The sequence below is a fragment of the Leuciscus leuciscus genome, assembly GCF_965113295.1.
Source record: "Leuciscus leuciscus genome assembly, chromosome: 19".
In the NCBI taxonomy this organism is placed as follows: Eukaryota; Metazoa; Chordata; class Actinopteri; order Cypriniformes; family Leuciscidae; genus Leuciscus; species Leuciscus leuciscus.
Window position 1 is genome coordinate 38,177,210 of NC_138743.1, and position 22,816 is coordinate 38,200,025.

A 22,816-nucleotide genomic window follows, 5' to 3' on the forward strand; every position below is an offset into this window, starting at 1 on the left:
TTTTGGCACAACTGTTTCGCTGTTTTTTCCCATTAAAAAATCTAAAAATGCCCTCCTCACAATTTGAAAACAAACACAGTCTAACTTGTATTTTCAAACCACTGTAAAAAGACATTCTTACACATTCTGTGCAAAGTTCAGCATGCAAGTGTTGAATCTGTGTTTGCAGATCACAGGGCATTCACAGATCCCTCTGCACACGTCTACAGATCTTTTTTGGCACTATCTTTCCGCAGAGTGTGTGACTACGATCCACACATGTGGTCAGCCAATCAGGGGTATTGCTTCAATGTGATGTCACGCCCCCTCAATAAGCCCTTTTCAAAATAAGAGCTGACACTTCTCGGATGGGTGGGCTGGGCTCACTGGCCTTTACCGGGACATTCTAAAACGCTTAACGTGAAAAACGCTTAACGTGGCTTACTGTGCTAAGACAGTGATATTAAAAGATCTTTGTTGGTCGGTTGGTGTTTTAACGGTATGCCAACCAAGGTTCCTTGACTATTTTCTTTGCAAGTAACAAGTTGGAAAAATTATATAAGGCCTTTAAAGTTTTCTTTGGATAATTTTTTTTTAAATGGGTTTAGGGTAGCCAGTATCTTAGCATATTTAGCAAGGGTAACCAATCCTGTGCCGAATTATCAAGTGTTAGGTGTGTTTAATTGGGCTGGAGCTCCACTTTGTAGGAAGTAGATCTCCAGGAACAGGATTGGGTGCCCTTGATATACAGTATAAATAGGTTACGATGTTCACCTTTCTGCTCATATTCTGAGATCTTGCAGACCTTGATCTCAATGTCTCTAATGCATGTGTGAACTTGACATTGTCTGTAAGAAATGAGAATAATTATATTAATATTTGAAAACAAGTTTGGAGTTAGCTACCAAAGAGGGCCTGAAGGTCAAGGAAAACCAATCAAACCTTTTCAATCCACACACTACATGGCTTACTTGAATGAAAATGAAAACAAGTTTGTATTTTGAAGAAATGCATAGAGTGGTACTGTCAGTTATTCAAGGAGACTCACCTTTCAGGTTCAGAAAAACCCAGACACACAGGAAGGGCATGAAGAACAGTGGATTGGCCCGGTGTAGATGTTGTGTAATTCTTGCAATGATAAAAACTATAAGTGTACATACTGTTGACTGTGAAGTTACAAACATGACTTTAAACTTTCCAATCAGAATATACATACACAAATAACATGTTCACATCTTCATCTTCAATCAGAATAGAAAAATGCCAAAAACACTACTTCTGGTGATAATTAATGTTAAATTTGGGAAAAGTCTGTTGAAAGGTTTCTCCCTAAAATGAAATGGAAAGACATCAAGAACACAATGAAACTTTATTTCCACAGTTGGTCATTTCATCAAGTCATTATATTACTTTTTTTAAAGATTTCGTCAATATTGCTTCAATATTGCTTAAAAAAAAAGTGAATTTTTCCCCCCGAATTGCTTGAAAAACAGATTGGCAATTTTAGATTGCTTTTTGCAAAATTAACGTGTTTCCATTGGGCGTATTTTGAGGCACACTCATTTCACATGTATTTGGCACTTCATCTTATATCTGGAACAATACGGTATGTGTCTATGCAGTCTCACCGCCTCGAGTGAGCAGGAGCCTAAAAGAAAGACCGTAAAGAGAAATACAAAAATGTTTTTGTTTGAGTGAGACTGAAATTCTTGTATAAATTCTCACTATGAATGATATTCACTCAGCTGTTGAATGTTGATGTGTGTTTTTGTAGATGATGAGGCTGTTTTGATCCATCTGTAGGTTGTCTGGCTGTATGGTGACAGAGGAAGGCTGTGGTTATGTGTCTTCAGCTCTGAGTTCAAACCCCTCACACCTGAGAGAGCTGGATCTGAGCTACAATCACCCAGGGGATTCAGGAGTCAAGCTGCTCACTGACAAACTGAAGGATCCAAACTGTTCACTGAAGATACTCAAGTGTGTCAAACACTGATACTGACATATTGAACGTGTGTGCATGATGCATATCTACATTAATGTGTGTTTGTATATTTATAGTGTGGATCATGGAGGAGAGATCATGAAGACAGCAGGGCTACGAAAGTGTAGGTCTTCAATTTTTATTTTTTATTTTACTTTTCGCTTCGGAGCCGAGCGATTCTACTGTTCTTGCTCTGCAATCCTAAAGAGAGTATTCTACAAGCCTTTTCTTTGGGAAGGAAGCCTCTTCAAGTTGGTGTTGGTATGACAGCACTGTCAGCAGTGGCCGCGATCTCACAGAGAACTTACAAAAACAGCTGTTTTCACAGCTCTCCAGAGTGTCTCTTTGTGACAAAGAGAGTGCTGTTCATTCAGCCTGAAAGAGGTTGCGTCTTCAATGAGTGTGAGTCTGCACAGCGGGCTGCACTAATTCCTGCTGTTGTGCCGCAGCAATTCCCCTGTGAGCCTCATTACCAGAAGAGAGATGAATTTCCTTAAAGGGGTTATATAATGGTAGCCTGGGAAAACCCAGACAACTTCCGGCAAATTTAGATTTGCTCTGCAAGTAGTCTGGCAAAGAGCTCATTCAAGCCCATTTCTAATCCGTCGAAATCGCGGCACCAATCAGAAACGTTGAGGCGGGCTTTACACAATGACGATCGCTCTGATTGGTTTTAGGTCTATCAAATTGCGCCCAGAGGCATTTGAGCGACGTCCGTTGGTGAAGCGCAACTTTTAAATGCATTATTATATTCAAATTGCAAACACATGAGGACAGTCTCCATGAAAGACCCACTGGCAGATGAACGTGCTACTACATTTCTCTCCGAAACGGTAGGAAATTAAATGTGATTTAATAGGGGATTTTAACTGTGACAAGATGATTGACAGGGCAGTTTACGTGACAGGATGCACGCGACAGATCCGTCCGATAAAGATGACGAAGTAGTATGTCCCAAAGCTTGCCTACTTTTTTGCTACACATTCAAAAGTAAATACCTTTTCTTCACAAAAAGAGTACATACTTTTATGGCGTAGTGTAACTTAGGCGAATTGGGACGCAGCATATGGCTTTACATGATGACGATCGCTCTGATTGGTTTTAGGTCTATCCAATTGCGCCCAGAGGCATTTGAGCGACGTCCGTTGGTGACGCCCCTTTGGAAATGAGTTATTAATGAAGCTTTGCCAGACCATAACTCAGTTACTACTGAGAATGGTCTGGTTTTAACCAGGCTAATATAATGGTACATGCACTTTTACAAGTTGATTTGACTTAAATGTGTGTTGGCAGTGCCTGTACACAACCATCATATAATGATAAAAATGTATCCAGTGTTTTTTTTTTTAATCTCCTTATATGTTTTCCCCTGTCTCAAATTGAGCCGTCTGACCGTGTGATGTCAGCGCCCCTCCCACGATTGTTAATTGACAGCAGCGTTTCAACACAGACCCGTCCTGAGCGAGCTGTCATCATAGTCCGCCATTGTTGATACGCTGGAGCAGAATGCAAAGCGTCTAAACGATTGTGGTGTTCTGTTCTTGGGTGTAATAACGAACACAAGCAGTCATTTTGATGTTCCTAAATCCGAACCGCTGAAGACGCAGTGGCTGAGTTTTGTTTTCGAAGGGAATATTCCCCACGATCAACGTCAATGCTTTCATGTTTGCACGAATCATTTCACACCAGACTGCTTTATAAACAAGGGTCAGTATAAAGTTGGTTTTGCTAAGAAGCTGCTCCTGAAAAAAGGATCGGTACCAACTATTCGTGTTCCTGCTGCACCTCCAGAAGAAGTGAGTGTAACACTGCATAGATAACGTTACACATCACTGACAAGCCTACATTTACCGAAAAAAAGTTTTTCATGACCATTAGCTGTAACATCAATCTGTCAATGAACTATCGTATACATCAGTAAACACATAGCGTTCGTATCTCACTACTCTACCCTGCCAGTACATACAAAGATAGATCAAAGTGACATTACGTTAACCAACCATTCAGAAACATCCTGTTCGAGCCTTAATTGTCGAACTTCTTCGGGGCCGTTATCTTGTTCCGGGTCCGACTCTCAAATTGATACGGTTGCACAGATGTGTCCTCAGAGACTCCCGCTGCCATTCTTTCTCCAAAATAAACCCTCAACTGTTGTCAAGGCAACACTCCACGTGTGTTGTGTCAAAACGCCCCACAGAACAGAGGGGTGGGGTGAGCAAAGCTCATTATCATTTAAAGACACATGCACTTAAATGGCGTGCTGAAAACAGAGCTGTTTTTGACCAGGTAAAACAAGTGTTTTCTTACAATACTAATGAGAATTTTTAATTAAAGTATATTACAAACTTTTAATTTAGACCCTATAGAATCATATTAACTTGTACAAAAATGGCATTATATGATCCCTTTAAAAGAGCTTAAGCTAGGTTTATACTCGACGCGTCCGCACGAGTGCGAAGGTGCGCGCGGCAAAAATGACATAATTGCGGTGTGGCGGTCGTGCGCGTTGGGTGCGCCCCATTACCCCATTTCGCTTGGCGGTGTGCATGGCTTTTTTTGTAACAGCGCGCGCAGCTCCGCATCCTAAGATCGACTTCAAACCGAATCTGGCCGAGCTCGAACTTTTCACCACACCGGCACCCAGTTTGCACGTCTAAATTAGTTGCTTACATTTAAAAAATGAGCATACAATAGCATAAAACGTATTTTTAATGAACATAAAGGTCCATGTTTAATAAAAATGTTCACAAAACTTAATGAAATGTTTAGTGAAATTAGAAAATATCTAAGAGATTGTTAATTTAGTTATGTTGTATACACATTCTCATATCCATATATTTTGTTTTATTGTCACGAGTAATAATCTCAGGGTTTACTGGGTTTTACACGATTTTTTTTGTAGTGTGGTATTGGTGGTGGTGTACTAAAATAAACATTGTCACGTGTGGATAGCTTTCTTCTTCTCACCGCTGATTCCTGATGGTTTAGAGGACAATTACTTGAGTCGCCCCCTATCGTTTCAAAGAATAGTACAACGGCGAGTGCGTCAAGTATAAATGCCTCGTCCGTTTGGGGAGGTGCGCGCGCAGTCTGCAGAGACTCGCGCTGCAGAGCCAGGCGAAAGTATAAACAAGGCTTAAGGGGGACTGAACCCGACACTACCTGAAGGAGGCGCTCTGTGTTCGGTTGCTCTCCATCTGTGCCGCGATTTGTAAAACACATGTAAGGGATGATAGTGTTGATTTATCTTTGATACAAGCGAGAGTGAGTCTGCAGTGTAAAACACATGTAATATTAAACAGCCCAAAGAACACCTACAGATGAACATACAAATGAACGAGGACAGAGTTACGCTCAGAACTCATGATTAAATAAATGTTGAAAACTACATGACGGCAGTACAAAAAATCTGCATCTTACCTTATGATACTCTAACGTAGTTTGGCGCTTAGGAGACAGGGCAGGGGGTTCACACAGAAAGCAAAAAAGCAAGACGTGGGCAGTGGAATGGGGAAAAACGTATGGTCTCAAGGCGCGTTTTATAGAAGTTTAAGGCCTGGTTTCACAGACAGGGCTTTATCTTGAGTGGCGTGTTTTATAATGTTGTGTCACGAGACGCTGCAAAAGACGGTCCGGTCTAGCGCATTCACACAGAAAAATACTGGGAAAGAAGCACAGTGGAATGGAAAACATTTTCTGTGTGAACGGCCCTTAATGCCCATCAATGCTTTAATCAAGACCTCTAGATTTAGTTTTTCACAGATGTCTGCGTGAACATGCATAAGTGTTAAACTGAGTTCTGAGACATGCAGGTCCTCAACCAGCGTCACGTCACTCACTCCATGCCAGATCGGCTTTTTAAATAGCCTATATTCATTTCTCAAAGTCAGAAAACCATACTCGACTACAAGTCTAGTGAGTCTAGTTTTGTTGTTCTAGATGTTTCTCTCTTCTTGTGTTCAGATGCCTGTGATCTCACGCTGGATCCAAACACAGCGCCCACACACACACACACACTTGTTGTTTTGTTGTTCTAGATGTTTCTCTCTTCTTGTGTTCAGATGCCTGTGATCTCACACTGGATCCAAACACAGCACACACCGAACTCATTCTGTCTGAGGAGAACAGGAAGGTAACGCGTGTGTCTGAGCAGCAGCCGTATCCTGATCATCCAGAGAGATTTGATGATATTCCTCAGGTTGTGTGTGGAGAGAGTCTGACTGGACGCTGTTACTGGGAGGCTGAATGGAGCAGCAGAGCTGCTGATATATCAGTGACATATAAAGGAATCAGCAGGAAAGGACGGAGTGAAGACTGTGAGTTTGGATTCAATGATAAATCCTGGAGTCTGTTCTGCTCTGATAACAGATTCTCTGTCTGTCACAATAAGAACTTCACTGTTATACCTGTCGTCGATTTATCCTCTAAGAGAGCAGGAGTGTATGTGGACGTGTCGGCCGGCACTCTGTCCTTCTACAGCATCTCTGACACACACACACTCAGACACTTACACACATTCATCACCACATTCACTGAACCCCTCTATGCTGGATTTAGGGTTTATTATGATGATTCTTCAGTGTCTCTGGGTCAGATTAAACAACAGACTGACACACACTTGTAAATCCTCTTTCTAACATCCACATGCACACAGAGTCATCAAATCTCACATAATTACAGTTTCATTAATTACATTTTTTTTTTCATTATTATCTAGACGTTATAAATCTAGATCAGACACATGTGATACACACAAAGTATGTACACAATTGTTTTTTTTCCTTTTCTGAATATGTATATTGTTATGAGTAAAATTATTACATTATTTTCTTATGTTGTGTTGAAATGCAAATTAACAAATGTATATTTACATTTATATGGAAAGAAATAAAGGACTCTTATTTTGATATTTTAGTTGGAGTGTCGCAAACGAAATAGTGAACTGCGCAAAAAAAAAATCATAAAAGTGGTCTCAGAAGGGCGTCATGCCGAGTCGACTAATATCTAATTTTCCCATATGGCCATTTTGAATTTTGTACTAAAATGCTGTATTTTATGAACGCATGAACTTATCATTACGAAACTTGGTTTGGGTCATCAATACGATGCCCTGAAGGAGCCTGAGAAGTTTCGAACCAGCGCCACCTAGTGGTAAAATGTATTTTTCAAATGCTGATAACTAGGTGTGGTTGATATTTTCACGCGAGTCATCTCCTTAGGTTCCTGAATTCTTGTCGAGTCCAATGATACCAAACATGCTAGGTTTCACCTTACTGTTTGTGTAGCATTGTGATTTAGTTCTTAAAAAACATTTGCCAATATCTTCAAAACCGTTAGACGAAATCACTGTAGGAAGTTTGGAAACATAGCTCGTTAGCTAAATGCTAGTCTCAGCCTCAGACGTCACGCCCACGGAACGTTGACTAAACGTCTGATGCATATGGTACACTTAACTGGAAACACTTCAGGAATGTCGAAGTCGTCATCTGATTGGTTGAATTTTATCGGATTTCCGGGGGGTGCGAGCAGGGGCGTAGCACCAAATTTTGGGCCCTGGGTACAAACCATCTTGCTGGGCCCCCGTACCAAATACCATAGTGATACCAATGGGTGGGGTATTGCATTTTTATCATAAAAACACTTAAAATGTAAACAAAATAAGCCACACTCTGATTAATATATTTTTGTTTTATTGTCAAAAGTACAAGTTAATTGATGATTATTTGTCTGTTTAAAATAAATGCAGACTATAGAATCACAGGATACACTAACCGCCAAACTAGACATTCAGTCTTTGAATTACGTTTTTAAAATTAGTCATTTTCAATCATTAAGATGTGCATTAAACTGAGAACAATTCTGTACTTAATGTAAGAGCGTGCGCGAGCTAATTTGCATAGCAATGCGGTAAAATAGGCGCTAACGATCTGTGTTTTTGCGGGTGTTAGATTTTGACAACGGAGGGAAATATACAGTGTTTTCATGTAAACATCTGATTTTTGCAGTGTAAGATTAGGGTTAACACCTTTAAATATTACATAAATGTATTATTATGTATTTTTATTAAACTTATTGAGTGTAGGCCTATAAATCAGCAGCAAAAAGTAATTCTTGAAAAAATCTGCACGTTAATAAAAACAAATTGCTATTAGTACTATTAGTATAAAATTCAATTAGGCAATCATACATTTCTCAATTTTATATTTATATATTAATGTCAAGAATTTAGAAGTGTATTTATATAGCCTACGCTACACTACACAGAAATAATACACAATTAAATTATGCTTATTTTAAATGCATTGAGCAGGCTAGGTATAAAAAAATATAGGCTTTTAATAATCTTTCAGTGCGCAAAACCATGATAATATGAAACGCTTCAAAACAGAGCGCGTATGCGCATCGCGGGTGCAGAATGATGTGCTCAAAGCGACATGGAGTCACAGCAAGTGTGCATTTAAAAGTTCACGGCACAAAGCGAAGACATGTCGAGCACACAAATCCTAGTGTTTATCCGTCCAACAGTTTATTGATCATTTGTTTCTTCAGTTTTAAATTCCAGTTGTGGTGCGTTTGATGCCGATTCATAGTCTTTGTGCTGTTTGTGATTTAACAGGCACACGGTAGCGAGTCGTTTAAAAACAGCAACAAACTCCAACAAAATAAAGTCATTTTATGCAAATCCACAGCCTTTTCTCTACAGATCAAGCATTATAATGTTAATATATCATATTGGAGAGAGTTTTACAGGGCATCCTGCTGTAACCGACAGAGGCGCGCGCGCTGTTTGAATAACGTTAGTTAGCTGTTACTGAATGGAGATTGACAGCCGCAGAGGAGGGAAAACGAGTTTCCGTAAACTTTAATGATGTAATACGACATCTGTCCCTCACATTAAGCTATGGAATGGCCTCAGATGACTTTGTCACCCAAACTGACGTGAAAAAAGCGCGAGGCGCCGAAAAGCGCGCTGTTTGCATCCCTGTGTGATACTATAAAGTATTGGTATATTATTCAAACAGAGTACGAACATAAATGTATGCTATTCTACCTGGAGTAGATATTTATGTTAAAACAATGTCAATGCTCGATGATGCATTTGGAGCTCACCTTTCTTTAAAAAAAAACTGAGTGAGCAACTGCTTGCCCTCATTTGCCTTTCTCTCTTTAATCTTCTTTTCTTTTCGTTTTTGAGCCCCTTATTTTCCTTTCTTAAGGAAAAACATGACTCTTCCCCTGTCTTCCTAGTTCCTATCACAGCTCACTCCAGCTCCTCCTGTCTCTCATCAACTGATTCACCGCGGGTCCGTAGCAGAAGCACCTGACCTGCGAGTCGTACCATTTACATTCATTCGAGAGGGGTGGTGGGGCCCTGCACAGCATGAAAATGACTTTTTTATACCAAACCAGTGCCTAACTACAAGTTTAGTTTTGCACAGGAACTTTTTTATTTGTACATAAATGCTATACAAATGTTAGTGCATGTTTATGTATGTATAGAAAACTGACTTCTAAGGGCCCCCCCCTGCCTCGGGCCCTGGGAACTCGGTACCCTTTATCCCCCCAGTCCGACGCCCCTGGGTGCGAGTGTCGCGTTTATTTTCGGTCCGTCGGGAAACAAATGTCATGACGCCAAAACCCCTCGTGGAAGAAGAAAGCCGTTGTTTTTACAACTGAGACAATGAGCGCTTACCACGATCAACTAAACGCTGTATTTTCAAAAGTATGTGAAGTTCGCGGCTCCATTGATGCAGTAAACTTGCACAAGGTTCTTGAATGAATAATTTATTAGATGCACGCCGGTCTGTTATTGTAGGGACATCAACATTATATTGTCACGCCCCTAAATATGACGCGGTACAAAACAAACTGTGATTGGTTGTGTTACATGTCAGTCAAACGTCCTCTTGGGCGATCCTTGGCCAAGAAATGCTGCGATAGAGTCCAGACCTTCTGCCGTCAGTCTGAAGGTCTGGTTATGCGAGACTAGCTAAATGCTAATACTCAAATGTCAAAATTTTGATAGTAAGTGGCAAAAAAATCCAATCAAAGTTGCCCATGGGTAATTTTTTATGCTCTCATGCATATAAATATCTATAACTCTAAAACAAAATGAAATATTTTCACCAAATTTTACACACATGTATGGGCTCACTCTGAGAACACATAAAAAAGCGGTGGAACTGCACCATTTGGTGGCGCTATGATAGAACAAAACAAGGAAATTGCCATTAATTACAATATAATACCATGATATTAAATGCTACACATACGAAAGCATTGTGGCTCTTCAGCTATCAGGTTAACCATAAGTCAAGTCAATTCACCTTTATTTATATAGCGCTTTTTACAATACAGATTGTATCAAAGCAGCCTCCTAGTGATAACATGAAAATAATACAACAAAGTTTGTTTCTAGACGTAAATTTTCGTCATCGTCCACCTGAAATAAGGCAGATCAAAAATATTTTTGAATAATAAATGTCCCCAACTAAGCAAGCCAAAAGCCAAGGCAACAGTGGCGAGGAACCAAATCTCCATCAGTGACAGAATGGAGAAAAAAAAACTTGTGAGAACCCAGGCTCAGTCGCTCAGTTCTCCTCTGGCCAACGAGCGAACAGTGTATGATTATGATTCAGGCAGCATTACAGGCAAGAAGTTAGATTGGATCCGAACATTCACAATATTTATCCATTTCCATCTGGCTGGAGGTAGGAGTCATCACGCTAGTATGGAGACGGGTTTGTTGAGGATCAGTGCCGATGGCCGTCGTGTCAATGAGGCCTTCACAGGGCTGAAGAGGCTGGCACTTCAGGGATGCGTTGTGGTCATGTCTGGGCGCAGGTCCTCCATCAGATCTGGATATGGCCCGGATACGGCTGACTTCAGTAAACCTCGGAATAAACGGAAAGCCTAACATTAGTGTAGATGCCATACTTATGATGTAACGAGTAGTGTTATAGGAAGTGTCCCCGGTTCCGGCTGACCGAATCTATGCAGCCTAATAATCATTTAACTGATTTGAATTTTAAAAAAGTATAATGTTCTATGTGAATGCCAGGTAAAAGAGATGCGTTTTTAATCTAGATTGAAACTGACAGAGGGCCCTATCTTACACCCGGCGCAATGCAGCACCAAGCGAGACGCAAGTGTTTTTTGCTAGTTTCAGTCCGATGCAGTTATCATTTCCATGTCCTGCGCCACGTTGTTTAAATAGCAAATGCATTTGCGCCCATTTGTGCGCCCATGGGCGTGCTGATCTGAAAACGAAGTGTGTTCTGACGCATTGTCGGCGCGTTGCTATTTTGAGGCAACAGAAATAGACTGCGTGCTCATTACTAACATGCTCATTAAATAACAAAAAAGATATTGCGCCATTGACTTTAGACCAGGTTTCAGACGAGGTTACATTTAAAATGTTCGCCTATTGGAGGGTCCACAACGCGCGTACACGTACGTACACCCCACAGAGGGGTAATAAGAGGCATGGGCTCCCCCAGACAACATGGGCTTATACAGAAAGAACTTGAGCCTGCAGAGCAGGAACCTCTAAGTTATAAAATCTTACAAATGTGGACGATGAGGACCAGCCAGCCGCCACACAGATGTCTTCAATTGGTATACCACTGGACCAGGCCCAAGATGAGGCCATGCCTCTTGTGGAATGAGCCCTAACGCCAATGGGGCAAGGAAGGCCCATAGAAGCGTAGGCTAAAGCGATAGCATCTACTATCCATCGTGATAGTCTCTGCTTGGTGACCGGAAGCCCTTTGGTGCATCCACCGAAGCATATGAAGAGCTGTTCTGACTGCCTGAATGGGGCAGAACGCTCTAAATAGACTCTAAGGGCCCTAACAGGGCAGAGTAGAGACACATCTTCTTCCGAAGGGGGAAGAGCTGATAGAGAAATGACCTGAGCTCTGAACGGAGTCGAGAGCACTTTGGGAACATATAGCAATGCCTGGGCCTGAGGACAACTTTATTTTATTGCTTCTGATAATGTGCGTGGATTCTCTTCTTACTTGAAACTTAACAACTCCATTCTCTCTTACAGTGAAGTAGAAGATGAAATTAATAAGATAATTCACAAAAATTGGAATAAAGCAAGAGAGGAGTATAGTTACAGCAACTGGGAATTTACTAAATATGAAACTGGCAAATAACTTTTTAGTAATTAAGAAATTTAATACTGATTTGGCAAAAACGAAAAAAGCTGATGAAAATTCCATTATATGGAAAATCACCAATCTTTTATCTTAAAATGTGGATGATTTACTTGAGTGTGAAAAAGTAGAACTGGCTGAATTACAGTGAAAATTAAACAACATATATAAACATAAAGCTGAAGGGATTGAAGGGGGTGAACAAAACTTTTTCAGATTGGAAAGACAGCAAGCTAAAAACAACCAAATTCAAAAACTAATGATAAACGGTAATATTAGTGATGACCCTAAAAGTATTGCAAAGTTCTGTGCCAAATTTTACAGTGATTTGTATACTTCTAAATTATCCCAAAAACATATGAATGATTTCTTTAAATCTTTACCTAATATAAACCAGTTGAATGATTTAGATGAGACTTTTGTGATGCCTCTAGTGAAGGAGACAGAGGACGCTATTAACTGTTTAAAAGCCAACAAATGGACGATAGAGCTTTATTCTTGAATGATTCGTCAGGAATTCCAGTGGCTTTGGGTATTCGTCAGTCCTTTTCTGAAGCCTCTAGATTAAATCTAAATTTGAATGAATGTGTATTGCTACCCATTAAAAATTGCTCTTTTACCTCAATTGAGGATATTACTGTTAAAAATAGGGTCACATATTTAGGTATACAAATTACTAAAGATGAAGATAAGTGTTCAGCAAACTTCAAACATATTATTACCAAAACCGAAAAAAAAATGCAATTGGTTACAAAGGGATCTGTCCTTAAAAGGCAGAACTCTGTTCACTGGCAGAGGGTCTGTACAGCTCAGTCTCTCTTTGTGGATAAGCCCACCTCTAAATTAATTAATGAGGTTTTAATCAAATTCTTATGGAGAAATAAGTCTCATTATATGAGAAAATCAGTCATATTAAACTCTTATAATAACAGTGGTCTTAATTGTATTGATTTTTGTTCCTTCAACTATAAATTTAAAATGTATTGGCTGAATCAATAGCCAAACCATCTTCTATCTGGAATGTTTTTCCTCAACTTGTCACAACTTGGTGGCATTCATTTTCTCTTAATGTCTAATTATATCAAAACTCCCTATCAAACTCTCCAACTTTCATCGTCAGGTTCTCTTAGCATGGGCCCTAATTTATACACATAACTTTTCACCACAAATATGTTTTATTTGGAACAATAAGAACATCTTATTCAAGAATAAATCTCTATTTTATGATAATTGGTTCAGGTTTATTTTGGGTGGAGCAGTTGTTTAATAAGCCAGGTATTTTGTTCAGATATTCAGAATTTATTTCCGAAGACCAAATACCAATAACCCCAAAATAATTTGCTACAGTAATCTCTACCTGAACTTTTTGTCTTTTTAGAAGAAAAACTATCCAAATTTAATCATTAAGAAGACAATATGAAAATATTTGAACTAGTAATGGGAGCTATTCCCTCTGGTTTATGTATGCTTTTTAAAAACTGTAATTACTCCTACCCAGTATCTACTGCATCCTTTCCTAAACCTTGTGATACTCCTGTTGGTGAAATCTGTTTTTCTGAGTCGAAAGCTGAAAACTATTTATTACATAATTTGTATTTCTCTTTCCCTTTCTTTTTTGCTGTTGTCTCCTTTATTGTTGTCGTGGTTGGTATTATATTATGTATGCTTATTCTTTTGTATGTTCCCGTTCTCTGCAGTAAAAAAAGATCATGTTGTACATTATTGATCATCACATGCATAATCCATCCATCAACCCCTATATTAGGATAATAAAAGCCCTGATTCATTTATCAGCATTAACTCATGTCTTCATGTATGTGTGCAATACTGGCCTCATATATGAGATGATAAATTCATCAGAAGTGCATCTGTAAACTATGAAACTGTGAGGAGAAGTAATGCAGGTACTGTACTGTAAGTAACACACACAGAGTTATAATAACAGCTAATTTCTTCCACACAAACAGCAGCTGCACAGGCTGTGAGGTCTGTCGTGCACTTTCATCCTGAACCTGGACATTTCAAAACAGTTTATTTCAAAGCTCTGGAAAGCACGCGTTAATATTTGAAGGAGTGGCTTAAACACGAAACAGGAAACTCATGAATATGTAAGCCCCGCCCACTGCCACCGAACAGCGGTAAACGTGACGCATGGTTGGGTCGGACTCTGATTGGCTATTGAGCGACATGAAGGCTAATGATTGGCTTAGTGGTACATTTGAAAACATTTTTTCGTTGTTGCCAAAATGCAGTTAGCAGAGCGGTGCTAGTTCACGGGGTTATTAGCGATTGATATCTTTATTAATATGTTTTAAATGAGTCTCGTTTAGCCATAAACATCTTCCCTCGGACTTTTTGTGTTCAACAAGAACAAACGATGGACATTGATTCTTATTTCCAGTAAGTAACGTAACTATGATGGTTAACTATGTGATGGTTAGCGTCATGATAATGATTCAGGTTCCCTTCAGTTCGTCTGTTGTTGTTTTTCTCCGTATGATTTCTTACAGTATCACGATGTTTGTTCTGTATGACACATCTGTGTGTCTCCCGTCTCTGTGCTTCTCGTGTTTCTAACACATTTTGCACTCGTGCTAAGCTAAGAGCTAAGTTAAGCTAACTTATGACAGCCTTTGAATCCGTGGCTGCTTCTCAGTCATAGTGTTAACGATTAATAACACGAGAGAATATTAATTTCACGAGGGAAATGCAGTAGGCTAGCTCTGGCTTTGTGAAACATCATCATCGGTGTGATTGTCATTTGTCACTAATAATCCAGTCATTTTATGAAAAAAGGTTGAACAAATTGCAACAGAAGCGAACTCAACTGATTCTGTATCCTCAGTATGTCCTGAGTAAGGGAAAAAAAGCCCAGAAGAATCCCATTAGGGGAAAGTTTCGAAAAAGACCCAAATATAGTCTATTCATACCTATTATAAAAATAATGAATAGTTTGTTTCTGTTGCAATTTGTTCAAGGTTGACCCCCATTTTGGTTTAAAATGACTGGACTATAATGTTTATCAGTTGATGTTCACTGATCTTCATCTTCATCATCGGTGTGATTGTCACTAATGTGTATGTGTTGATGTTCACTGATCTTCATCTTCATCATCATCGGTGTGATTGTCACTAATGTGTATGTGTTGATGTTCACTGATCTTCATCTTCATCGGTGTGATTGTCACTAATGTGTATGTGTTGATGTTCACTGATCTTCATCTTCATCATCGGTGTGATTGTCACTAATGTGTATGTGTTGATGTTCACTGATCTTCATCTTCATCTTCATCGGTGTGATTGTCACTAATGTGTATGTGTTGATGTTCACTGATCTTCATCTTCATCATCGGTGTGATTGTCACTAATGTGTATGTGTTGATGTTCACTGATCTTCATCTTCATCATCGGTGTGATTGTCACTAATGTGTATGTGTTGATGTTCACTGATCTTCATCTTCATCGGTGTGATTGTCACTAATGTGTATGTGTTGATGTTCACTGATCTTCATCTTCATCATCATCGGTGTGATTGTCACTAATGTGTATGTGTTGATGTTCACTGATCTTCATCTTCATCATCATCGGTGTGATTGTCACTAATGTGTATGTGTTGATGTTCACTGATCTTCATCTTCATCATCATCGGTGTGATTGTCACTAATGTGTATGTGTTGATGTTCACTGATCTTCATCTTCATCTTCATCGGTGTGATTGTCACTAATGTTTATCAGTTGATGTTCACTGATCTTCATCTTCATCATCATCGGTGTGATTGTCACTAATGTGTATGTGTTGATGTTCACTGATCTTCATCATCATCGGTGTGATTGTCACTAATGTGTAGGCTATGTGTTGATGTTCACTGATCTTCATCTTCATCACCGCAGGGCCTTTGAGCTGAGCGTGCGCAGTTATGCTGGCGATGACCCGTTAGACCCCTGGGATAAGTAAGAACATCTTTAATGTCTTTATTATAGTAATGATGATCTGTCCGTCACTCATGGCTGGTTCGGCAGGTTCGTTCAGTTTCTGGAGAGCAAGCTGTCCCTGGAGGAGAGGAAGGGTTTGTCTGTGGTGCTGGAGCGCATCGTTCAGACCTTCCTTCAGGACGAGCGATACCACAACGACCCACGCTACGTCACACACTGCATCCGATGTGTAGGTTCAGTCTCGCTCTCTCTCTCAGTCAGACTCCGGATCAGATCTGTGAGATGAACACACACCTCTCTCTCTCTGCAGGCCGGCTTCTACAGCGACCCGATGGAGGTGTACAGCTATCTTCACGGCCGCGGCGTGGGCACGCAGACGGCGGCGCTGTACCTGGACTGGGCGCATCAGTTTGAGGAGAGAGGGCAGCTGTCCCAGGCGGAGCTGGTGTACCAGAGAGCGCTGGAGAACAAGGCTGAGCCGCAGGACAGTGTGTTGCAGCAGTTCAGGTGAGAGACACTCATATTACATTATTATATACAGGAGAGACTCAATCATATTACATTATTATATACAGGAGAGAGACACTCATATTACATTATTATATACAGGTGAGAGACACTCATATTACATTATTATATACAGGTGAGAGACACTCATATTACATTATTATATACAGGTGAGAGACAATCATATTACATTATTATATACAGGTGAGAGACAATCATATTACATTATTATATACAGGTGAGAGACACTCATATTACATTATTATATACAGGTGAGAGACACTCATATTACATTATTATATACAGGTGAGAGACACTCATATTACATTATTATATACAGGTGAGAGACAATCATATTACATTATTATATACAGGTGAGAGACAATCATATTACATTATTATATACAGGTGAGAGACACTCATATTACATTATTATATACAGGTGAGAGACACTCATATTACATTATTATATACAGGTGAGAGACACTCATATTACATTATTATATACAGGTGAGAGACAATCATATTACATTATTATATACAGGTGAGAGACACTCATATTACATTATTATATACAGGTGAGAGACACTCATATTACATTATTATATACAGGTGAGAGACAATCATATTACATTATTATATACAGGTGAGAGACAATCATATTACATTATTATATACAGGTGAGAGACACTCATATTACATTATTATATACAGGTGAGAGACAATCATATTACATTATTATATACAGGAGAGAGACACTCATATTACATTATTATATACAGGTGAGAGACACTCATATTACATTATTATATACAGGTGAGAGACACTCATATTACATTATTATATACAGGTGAGAGACACTCATATTACATTATTATATACAGGTGAGAGACAATCATATTACATTATTATATACAGGTGAGAGACACTCATATTACATTATTATATACAGGTGAGAGACACTCATATTACATTATTATATACAGGTGAGAGACAATCATATTACATTATTATATACAGGTGAGAGACACTCATATTACATTATTATATACAGGTGAGAGACAATCATATTACATTATTATATACAGGTGAGAGACACTCATATTACATTATTATATACAGGAGAGAGACACTCATATTACATTATTATATACAGGAGAGAGACACTCATATTACATTATTATATACAGGTGAGAGACAATCATATTACATTATTATATACAGGAGAGAGACACTCATATTACATTATTATATCAGGGAACTACACTGCGACCAAAATGGTTGCATATGTGACCTTTTGAAATGCCATTGCGACCACATTTTTTTAATGGGCCAAATAATCACTGATTATTTTTGTACCTATGTTTTAGGCAATATTCTATGATTTACTATGAGCATTTATTAAAACAGAAATGTGTATTTTAAGAATACGTTTTATAACGTGCTCTGAGCATTCAACACATCAGGTTGGCTTCAGCCGCGCGACCGTTACTTAGACGTACCATTGTATCTGTTTCTCTCTCTCTCTCTCTCTCTCTCTCTCTCTCACACGGACGCGCGCACACACACAGAGAGAGAAGATAATTGTAAAATGAAAATTGACGGGCTATAGTTTAAATTTTGTTCTTGCTAGTTTTTTTTCTGTCAAAATGTCGGAAAGCATTTTGTATTATCCATCCGTGTTTTTAAAATTCGTTAAATGACGGACGTTTTACTGTTAACACAGCCCTCGTTATATGTCGCATTCGTCTAACTTATACTTGATATTATTTTTAGAATAAGTGATTCGTTATGCTATTATTGGACTCTATTATCTGTCTATTCATTGTCAACTGTTTTCTATAAATATGTTTGTACTGGCTAACATTTATGCAGCTAATGCGTGTCCTGTTTAAAATGTGCAATGTTCAAACGCAAAGACAGCACGTCACAAATAGAAGCCCTTTTCCCTGTGCTATTTAGTATCATATTTGGTTATTGGAATAATAAATTAAGTAGCCTATCTTTATTGTACACCTGTTTTTTATTTTATTTTATTTTTTACTGTTTTCTAGGGGTTTCTTAATTTTAGACAAGTTGACCAGCACACATTATATGCAATGCAATATAATGCATGTGTGTCCTAGGTGTGACATATTTTGCACACAGGTAAAGGTGCCCAACATAAGTCATTTCTAAAGTAAAAAAGAAAAAAAGAAAACATGTTTTGGAAAATATCTCTTTATTTGATTATCAGTAAATTTGTTTTCTATACAGAGATATCGATATCGGTATCGGCCATAACAGCAATATTAATATCGGTTATTATCGGTATCGGCCACAATTTTCACATCGGTGCATCACTACTTAAGAGTTCAGGAGTCTGCCCATCTGTGCCAACCAGAGCATGTTGAAATCCATTTTGCACTTTATTGTGTACTGTATTTTCTATTGCAGTAAATCTATCCCAACCAATGTTAAAGAAAACAAAAACAAGGCGGCATGTGGTTTAAAAGATGGCAAGTAAAATAAAAAGCACATCTGTATGCAATACAGTTTCATTTTTGTTTATTATTATCCAGAGCAGCTTACTATAAATAATTTGTGCGACCAAATCATGTTTTGCGCCAGTAACTGAAAAAGTTAGTAGCACAAGTGCCACCAGTGGAAAAGGTTAGTGTAGTTCCCTGTATATACAGGAGAGAGACACTGAGACTCAGACACTCTGCCTGTACTGTAACTAAATAATCTTAATTATCACAATTTAACACTAAATATGTGTGTTCAACAGCGAGGAGTGGAGCTGAAGCTTCAAATATGGTTTAAAATCAGAATCCACGTCTCAGAAACATGTAATGCGTAGAGGCGTATGAATGCAGACAGGAATAACAATCACAGGAGATTTTACAGTTGGTGTTTTATAGTTTTTCAGATAACCTACACATGTGCTTTACCTGAGAACATCTAAACTAACTGGTTTCATGCAAATCACAAATGTCAATTAAAGTCGTCATGAAATCAAAATCTCGCGCACATTACTCGTCCTGTGGTGAATAATGAACACATGCGAGTTAATGCACAGAAAATATCTGTTGTGGTGGGAAACTTTAATCAGAATCTGAAAATGTTAGACCAATATAGGTATAAATCATGTGATCACTTATATCAGTGTTATATATATCATCATATCGTCCAGCACTGAAACTCGTCGTTTTTATTTAAAAACATCCAATTATGCAGAATATATGATGATAAATATTTAATTGATGAGTTATCAATACAATATATAACAATGTCATATATAGAGATATGATTTACCCCTAATCCAGTTGATCCTGTAAATTGCAGCGGTTCATGTTGTTCTCTTTCAGCCGTCTGTAGAAATACACCTCAGATTTCTGTCTAGTCGATCTCACACGTGTGTGTGTAGGCCTGTTGCGATAGTCAATTTAGCTAGCCAGATTTGTTATCGTGACAGGCCTATGTGTGCGCTAAAGTTAAACCTGCCCTCTACTCAATACTGATACTGACCTGGAGATACGTCACAGCACTGATGTCAGATCTAGTCGATCTCACACGTGTGAGAGTTAAACCTGCTAAAGTTAAACCTGCCCTCTACTCAATACTGATACTGACCTGGAGATACGTCACTGATGATGTCAGATCCTCCACTCACACACTCACTGATGTGTTCACAGGCTCTTCCAGTCTCGGAGGAACACTCCGACAGCAGCGTCAGGTGCAGCACTCTTCCTCATCTTCATCATCACTCTTCATCACTCTTCATCACTCCTCTTCATCATCACTCTTCCTCCTCTTCATCACTCTCTGTACTGTGATCTTCACTCTTCCTCCTCTTCAGCACTCTCTGTACTGTGGTCTTCACTCTTCCTCCTCTTCATCACTCTCTGTACTGTGGTCTTCACTCTTCCTCCTCTTCATCACTCTCTGTACTGTGGTCTTCACTCTTCCTCCTCTTCAGCACTCTCTGTACTGTGGTCTTCACTCTTCCTCCTCTTCATCACTCTCTGTACTGTGGTCTTCACTCTTCCTCCTCTTCATCACTCTCTGTACTGTGGTCTTCACTCTTACTCCTCTTCATCACTCTCTGTACTGTGGTCTTCACTCTTACTCCTCTTCAGCACTCTCTGTACTGTGGTCTTCACTCTTACTCCTCTTCATCACTCTCTGTACTGTGGTCTTTATCACTCTTCCTCCTCTTCCTCCTCTTCATCACTCTCTGTACTGTGATCTTCATCACTCTTCCTCCTCTTCATCACTCTCTGTACTGTGGTCTTTATCACTCTTCCTCTTCATCACTCTCTGTACTGTGGTCTTCATCACTCTTCCTCTTCATCACTCTCTGTACTGTGGTCTTCATCACTCTTCCTCCTCTTCATCACTCTGTACTGTGGTCTTCATCACTCTTCCTCCTCTTCATCACTCTCTGTACTGTGATCTTCATCACTCTTCCTCCTCTTCATCACTCAGATCACGTGCGGCAGCCGCTGCAGAACTCACAGCTGGTGAATCAGACCCCCCGGCAGAGAGAAGCTGTTCAGCCGCAGAGTAAGGTACGTACGGTCCACGTCTGTGTGTTCATGAACATCAGAGGAACACATGCAGAGTCGGTCATGTGATCGTGTCCTCAAGCCTGAACACGAGGAGACTCCTGAGCTGTGGGGAACATCTTAGTTAAAGCTAAAAACATGATCGTTCGCTGTGTTTTTCCCCGAACTGAGTCGGATGCCTTCAGAACACTTCAGATGTGCAGCACGAGTCACATGGGCGTATTTTACGAGACTTTAGTTTTGCATCCTTTTTTTAAAGCTTTTGCATATAGTATTACTGTTCATTACTGATGTCAGTCAAGCTTCTCGTCCAGTCGGGCAAGTAAAGTTCACTTTCACACAACAGAATCATAGTGGTTCATATGCGTATCCAGTGTTCATATAGACTCGTGCTTCAGCTCTTCTGAAGTCACATGATGCTTTGTGTGAGAATCAGACCCATATTCATGTTATTTACTGAATATCTTGTAGTCTAGCTCTCTCTGACACGATCGTGAGAAGAGCAGCACTGTTCGGTTGATTCATGAGTAAACGATTCTTCTGAGTTGATCCAGTTCTGAATGATTTGTATTGAACTGGACTGGCTCTTGAGTTAAACTCACTGACTCAGTGATCCAGTTCATCGGTGAACAGAAAACCTTCATGATCAGTGCAGAACACATGAAGCATGTATGACTTCAGACGCCTGGAGTAAAGTGTGTCTGGACTAGACTTAACTGCAGTTTCATGATCAACACCGGCTTCAGAGTGTGTGTACAGTTGTAGGAAGTCTTGCAAGTTTGGACTAACATGAGTGTGAACAAACACACTGAACTGAACCGTTTGTGTTGCAGGATCCAGAAGCCTCTCCTGCTCCTCGAATGGTGCGCATGTAAGTGTGTGTGACAGGAACTTCATGTTCAGCGTCTCAGACTCAGCCTCTCGATGTGTGTGTGTTCAGTAGAGACTTGTGCAGGGGCTCTGGTGATGAAGATGATGATGATGATGGTGTTGTCATTCCTCAGAATCTCTCGCTCGGAGAATAACCCGGTCCGGCCGGCCGGCAGCAGTGCTGTGGAGTGTGTGTCCATGTACTGTGTGGAAGAGCTGCAGTGTGAGGGGTCCGAGCTGTCGTTCGAGGAGCTCAGAGCCAGACGCTACTTTACTAAACGCAGACAGCAGGAGGAGCAGCGGAGACTGGGTGAGGAGACACACACACGCACACGCACACGCACACGCACACGTACACACACACACACACACACACACACACACAGCAGGAGGAGCAGCGGAGACTGGGTGAGGAGGAGACACACACACACACACACACACACACACACACACAGACACACACACACACAGACACACACAGACACACACACACACACACACACACACACACACAGACACACATACACACACACACACACACACACACACACACACACACAGCAGGAGGAGCAGCGGAGACTGGGTGAGGAGGAGACACACACACACACACACACACACACACACACACACACACACACACACACACACACACACACACACACACACACACACAGCAGGAGGAGCAGCGGAGACTGGGTGAGGAGGAGACACACACACACACACACACACACACACACACACACACACACACACACACACACACACACACACACACACACACACACACACACACACACACACACACACACACACACACACAGCAGGAGGAGCAGC

The 22,816-nt window shown here is 40.0% G+C and overlaps 3 protein-coding genes across 10 annotated transcripts in view; 2 read left to right on the top strand and 1 right to left on the bottom strand.

The window, feature by feature from the left end:
- LOC309482471 (protein NLRC3-like) overlaps positions 1 to 6,867 on the top strand; it is a 164,714-nt gene extending 157,847 nt beyond the window's left edge. For all 8 annotated transcript variants that reach the window (XM_082147863.1, XM_082147856.1, XM_082147862.1 and 5 more), the window contains 3 exons: positions 1,783 to 1,956; positions 2,038 to 2,084; positions 6,022 to 6,867. In XM_082147863.1, coding sequence (XP_082003989.1) covers positions 1,783 to 1,956; positions 2,038 to 2,084; positions 6,022 to 6,584 — 784 coding nt within the window. In that variant the 3' untranslated portion in view covers positions 6,585 to 6,867. The remainder of the gene's footprint in view (positions 1 to 1,782; positions 1,957 to 2,037; positions 2,085 to 6,021) is intronic.
- Positions 6,868 to 8,727: 1,860 nt separating this feature from the next.
- The window catches only part of LOC309482544 (uncharacterized protein), a 332,446-nt gene continuing 318,357 nt past the window's right edge, over positions 8,728 to 22,816 (bottom strand). Inside the window, exon 3 of the mRNA XM_082148005.1 lies at positions 8,728 to 11,791. The gene's annotated coding sequence lies outside the window, so the exon portion shown is untranslated. The remainder of the gene's footprint in view (positions 11,792 to 22,816) is intronic.
- Positions 14,323 to 22,816, top strand: part of bub1 (BUB1 mitotic checkpoint serine/threonine kinase) — a 37,203-nt gene continuing 28,709 nt past the window's right edge. The window contains 8 exon segments of the mRNA XM_082148547.1: positions 14,323 to 14,523; positions 16,014 to 16,073; positions 16,143 to 16,284; positions 16,366 to 16,562; positions 20,240 to 20,280; positions 21,033 to 21,115; positions 21,946 to 21,983; positions 22,117 to 22,292. Of these exon segments, the coding sequence (XP_082004673.1) occupies positions 14,501 to 14,523; positions 16,014 to 16,073; positions 16,143 to 16,284; positions 16,366 to 16,562; positions 20,240 to 20,280; positions 21,033 to 21,115; positions 21,946 to 21,983; positions 22,117 to 22,292 (760 nt within the window). The 5' untranslated portion in view covers positions 14,323 to 14,500.